Source organism: Myotis brandtii, unplaced genomic scaffold, assembly GCF_000412655.1.
Source record: "Myotis brandtii unplaced genomic scaffold, ASM41265v1 scaffold825, whole genome shotgun sequence".
Taxonomy (NCBI): Eukaryota; Metazoa; Chordata; class Mammalia; order Chiroptera; family Vespertilionidae; genus Myotis; species Myotis brandtii.
The window spans coordinates 2,687,781-2,693,120 of NW_005371349.1; the positions used below are offsets into that span (position 1 = coordinate 2,687,781).

General features: G+C 62.7%; 1 protein-coding gene across 9 annotated transcripts in view; it reads right to left on the minus strand.

Annotated features, from left to right (window-relative positions):
- Positions 1-5,334, minus strand: part of SLC16A5 (solute carrier family 16 (monocarboxylate transporter), member 5) — a 16,118-nt gene extending 10,784 nt beyond the window's left edge. Inside the window, exons 1-2 of one of the 9 annotated variants that reach the window (XM_014531826.1) lie at positions 4,111-5,334; positions 1,392-1,673 (exon numbers count right to left, since the gene is read on the minus strand). In XM_014531826.1, coding sequence (XP_014387312.1) covers positions 1,392-1,673; positions 4,111-4,279 — 451 coding nt within the window. In that variant the 5' untranslated portion in view covers positions 4,280-5,334. Of the gene's footprint in view, positions 1-1,391; positions 1,898-2,634; positions 4,033-4,110 lie in introns of those variants that run through there. The other 8 variants (XM_014531819.1, XM_014531821.1, XM_014531818.1 and 5 more) reach the window with 8 other exon arrangements.
- Positions 5,335-5,340: the final 6 nt, after the last annotated feature.

Genomic DNA, 5,340 nt, shown 5'->3' on the forward strand with positions numbered 1-5,340 from the left:
GGTGGGGGGGGGGGGGGGGGGGGGGGGGGGGGGGGGGGGGGGGCGCTTAGGATCAACGATACTTTCCAGTTTAAAATGTCTATCAATCTCTGAGCATGGGCTAAAGGTGTGTGTGTGAGAGAGACAGACAGACGAGACAGACAGGAGTCCCAAGCCGACTGAGATGCTGGAGAGCCTGCCAGGGGGCAGTGAGTCGAAAGCTGGCTGGCGAGTGGGGGTCCCACTAGATGCCCGGCTCCCAGCCTCTGGCCCAGACCCATCTGGATGCATGGAAGGAGCCCTCTGCGATGCCCACTTCTGCACCAACCTCGCAAGTGAAAAGGTCATGCGGTCTGGGCTCGGCCTGGCCTTTTCCCCTTGCCCTGAGCCCATGCCCCGGGGTGACAGGTTCAGGGTCATTCCTGCAAAGGTGGCACCTCGCAGTCTGACCTCCCTCCCGATTGGAGGGAAGGAAGTGGAAGAACAAGCAGGCTACTGGTGCCAGGTGGAGGGAGTGGCTGGAGGTAGGCAGGGAGGTGGGGTCTGCTAGGCAAGCACCCCACACCCTCACGCAGGGCGAGCCCTGCAGCCCCACCAGACCCCGCTCCAGGTGACCAGGCCTCCCTGGAGGCCCCTGCGGAGTCTCCCTGGAGGCCACAGCAGAGTCTCCCTGGAGGCCACAGCAACCAGAAGCTGGGGCAGGCCCCTGAGCCCGAGGCTGCTGTGCAGACTGCCTGGACAGCTCCTGACCTTCCCCGATGGCTGGGGTCAGGGTGAGGTGGTCACAGTCCTGGAGGAGCCCACCAGGAAATGAGGGCGCTGCCTCCTCCATCTCCCAGCCCTTGCAACTCCCCCTCGCTGCCTGGTGAGAGATGGGGCTCTGGCAATGCCCTCATCCTGCTCCTGGTGTCTTCAAAGAGCCCCCTTCCTGTCTGAAGCCCGGATGAAGAGCTCCAGGATACAAGCCTTCACAGCGGGTGACATTTCCCTCCCTCGTGATCTCCCTACGATCCCATGTGTGAGGTGGGCAGGATGCCGGGTGTCACCCCCATGTTGCAGGGGAAGGAACTAAGGTTCAGGGTGATCTCCCAGCTGGACCCCAGGCCGCGCCTCCTCTAGTCTGGATCCATCCCGCAGTGGCCATTGAGAGGACTGGCTTAGCATCTAAGGTGCCACCCCAGCCTTTTCCCAGCCCCGTCCCGCCCCACCCAGCCCCGCCCAGCGGGATTCCAGCCCGGGGAGTGGGATTCCAAGCCAGGGAGCAAGCGGGCCCTGCTGAAATCCAGTGAAATCTTAGGAATTCACCCGAAAGGCAAAGCTTGTGGCCTCCAAGAGAGGACGCAGGAGGTCAGCGAGGCCAGCGAGGCTGTGGCTCTTCGTGCCCCTCCCTGGCCCCTCCTCAGGCTGCTTACCCCCCGCGTGGAGCATGGCCGTCAGGATGGAGGGGAACCAGGAGGTCTCGCTGTTGTTGGCCTGGAACTCCCGCTGTAGCTCAGTGAAGAAGATGCCGATGCACGTGGGGAAGCCCAGGGTGAGGCCCTGGGTCACCACGGCGGCCAGCAGGACCACCCAGGCCCAGCAGCCCTCAGCGCGCTCCAGGGCCGGGGGCATCCTCTGCTGGGAACGCTGCCACGGCCTCGCCGCCACTGCTACCAGTGCCTGGGCTGCCTGGGGAGGGAGGGGACAGAATGAAGCTGCCAGCCTCCCCGGCTCCCCTGCCACCTTTCCTGGGTGGCTGACACCGTCCCTCTTGCCTCCACACCAGGTATCAGAGGAGCATCACCCCCTGGGAGGTGGCCAGGGGCCCACGCGTTGGTCTTGGCATCGCCTTTCACCCACTTCCCAGAGCCAGCCTGGCAGGAGGAGCTGGCAGGTGAGGGATCAGTGGGACCCGGCAGGTGAGTGGAATTCTTTCTAATCTAACATCACTTGGTAGTCAGCAGGTGGGACTTCCGGGGCAGCGAGCACTGGGTAATTGCTTGGAGAATGGGGCAGGGCCCCAGGGCCAGGGCCGTCCCACTGACCCCACAGGCACGCGCATACATTTCCATTCATAACCAGGCTTCCTGCACACAAACAGTCTTTCGCAACGCCACATCAACAGCGAATTCCTGTCCGCGCTGAGGGCCAAGGTGAGCAAGCTGGTGCCGGGTGCAGCCAAGGAGTGTACAGAACACTTCACAAGGGCACCGGCCTCTGAAAGCCCTACAAGGCTCCTTCTAGAAAGAGCCATGGCCAGGAGTCCAGCCCCACAACATGCTGAACAGTGATCTACCACCTGCAAGGGCTTCCCTGTGCACTACCCCTCCCACACGCAAATACATACACAGTCACACGTGGACAAATCAAGACACATGCTCACATACATACACACAGGAAGACACACACTGACATAGACACATGCAGGCAAGCCCAGAGGCATGCAAACAAATGGACAGACACATAGACCCACAGACACACACCCTCACATCTTTGGCTCAGTCCTATCTCAGTTCCTTGCCACCACCAGGCCACTCCCCCTCATCACAGAAGCTGCCATAACCAGACCTGGAAGCCCCAAGTCCCTGTCCTGTTCCCCCCATACCCCGCAAATGCAGAGACCTTTTCCGGACCCTTCCCTCCATCCTGGCTCTCCCCAACATCCTCAGACCTCACCTGCTCTTGGGGCTCCAGGTACGGCAGGCAGTGGGAGCAACTTGGGCCTCCGGGAAGCCACGGGTGCCAGGAGCTCCTGTTCCCACAGCCTCCCTCCTTTTAGCTCCAGGCCCAGGGAAGATCCATGGGAACTCAGAAAACGCTCAGAAACATGAAACCCCCTCTTCCTGCCAAGCCCAGCAGCCCACACCTTTCCCCCAGGCCAGGATCTTGCAAACGGCCCCTAAGCTGGACCCACCCTAAAGTGATTGCTTCAGGTGCTCAGCTCCCTTCTCAGGGTACAGCCCTGCCAAGAACATCGTCCCATTCATCCCAGCCTCAGGGTGTGCGTGTGAGCGTGTGTGTGACGGTGAGCCCTCGTGCGTACGGGCCAAGGGCACCTCCTGCCCTCCTGGCTCCTGCTTGGGACACTGGCCCTAAAGATCCCCTCGGCCCCGATCCTCGGGCAAACCTCAGATTCAACTCCTCCTCGCTGGCCCGGGCCCCTTGCAGGATTTCTGTTCCCTCAGCAAATGGAAAGGCCACCAGCGCCACCTGATCCCCTCCACGGTGACCTGAATGTCAAGTCTCCGCGCCCGTGTCCCTAGCTCGCCCCTCCTCCCTGACACATCCCGGCCCCTCAGCTTCCCAGGATGTGCCGCTTGCCCATCTTGCTCCCAGAAGGGCCACCAGCCTTCCCCTGCGTCCCCACTTCCTCCTGCTCTTCCCTCCGCTGCTGCCCCACGCCCGGCACCCCCAAGCTCCAGGACCCTGCGTTTCCCTTCAGAGCAGCACAGTCACGGACAAGAGAGGGGAGAAGGGAGAAGAGACATGGTCCCTCCTTGTTCATCCTTGCCCTGCCCCTCCGTGGGGAGGTCTCCGTAGTGCCCGTCTCAGCAGCACTTCTCTAGTGGGGACCTTCTCTCTGCACCCACCTTCCCTCCAGAAACTTCCAGGAGCTGGCTGGTCACAGCTTCTCCTCCCTGGAGACCATCAGAGCCGAGGAAACCACTCGGGACCCTTGCCCTCTCTTAGCGTGCTGCCTCCCAGCCTGGGGACCCCTGGCGTCCCCCTGGGAGCTCCCCTGCAGACCCAGTCTTCCGTGAGAAGAGAGAGCCGTCCCCTCACACCTCAGCAACTCCCAGGCTTTTATGTCCCATTGGTCCTTAAGCCCCCACCCCAAGCACGCTGTACCTCCCGCCGCCCCCCTCCAACTTGGCTACAGTGGTGGTTCCTCCAAATCTTAAGCCAGAGAGAAGTCCGATTGGTCCTTCAAGATTCCGCCTTAGGAAGCTACCCTGACCCCCACCCCAGTTGGGCTAGACCCCTTCCTGTTTTCTCCCCTGAGCAGTGGTTTTCATACCACATCCGAGTGGTTCAATGCTTTATCTTGTCCCCCTGCCCCTACCCCCATCTTCCACACTAGGAGCAAGGAGCTGTTCCCGCGCTCCCACCCAGCCTCCGGCAGAGCCCCAAAACACTATGAATGTGACCCACCTGTGCTCCCCAGAAGACAGGCAAGCCGGGGACCAAGGCTGACCGGGCTCCCTGGCCGGCAGGTCCATTCCAGAAGACGCGAGCGGCTCAGAGACGCGATGGGGCTGGGGGCGCTGGCGTCGCCTCTGCCCCAGCGGGGAAGTGGTCTCTCCTTTGTACTGGGAACCATGAGTCACCATCACTGCCTGGTGTGTGGTTGGGGCAAGGAGGGAGATGCGGCTAGACACACCTCACTCTCACTTCCTGGGACTGGAGGTGAGCCGCCGTCCAGGGGAGCTGCCCCCCTCAGCGTTCAGGGACTCCCCCAACCCCCCGAGACCATCTTCATGCCCAAGTGACAATGCCAAGATGACATTTATTACCCTCCCAACCCCCCGGGCTGTTTTTAGGGCTCCCCATTGGATGACAGAGGCCCAGCTAGGCCCTCAGCATCCGCTCCTTGCCTTCCGGGTTTGCAAGTATGGTGGAAAGGGCGAGCGATGGCTCATGCAGGGGTTGTGGGGTTACTGGGCTGTGTGCAGAGTGGAGGGGCCTCCTCCTCTCTTCCTCTCCCTCTCTTCTCATGGTGAGGGGAAAAGGGGGGGTCACAAGCCCCAGAGCAGCGAGAGGAGGGGCAGACCCTGGAGACCCCCTCCCTCACCAGACCACACACATGTCAGGATACAGGACACAGGGCACAGGGCATGGGGCAGGCAGCTGGAGGGCTCCCCCTGGGCCCGAGAACTGCAAGAGCCAGCTTGAACCCTCAAACCCCTGCACCTGGCAGGGCCCCCGGAAGGAAGGAGGCAGTTCCAGAGGTCGCCGAGCTGGGGCAAGTCACCCTCACCCTTCTCTGCCCCAAACGTGGCCCACATGTCCCACAGGCGCCGGCTGGCCACAGCCTGCAAGGGGGGTGGTTGGCAACTGAAATTCGTGACCTCTTGCCATCCTGGGCCCCGTCTGCCGTCAGGGATCCTGTTTCCCCTCCGCTTCCCACCCTCCGCTGGACGGAGCTCCTTGGGGTGGGGCTTGGGGACGTCCAGGCGGCGCCCGCGTGCATATTTCAGGCCAGGCCTTGGGGGGTGCCCGTCCCCTCACTCCCCAGGTCGTGGGGGGCAAGCAGTCGCTTTGGGGAGACCCCTCGGGGGTGGGGGTCCCCAGCCATCGGGGGCTGGGGCAGCCCAGGACCCGGGGCAAAAAGGCTTTTCCGGATCCTCGCCCCTGACAGGCGGGAAGGGGCTCGGGAGGCCC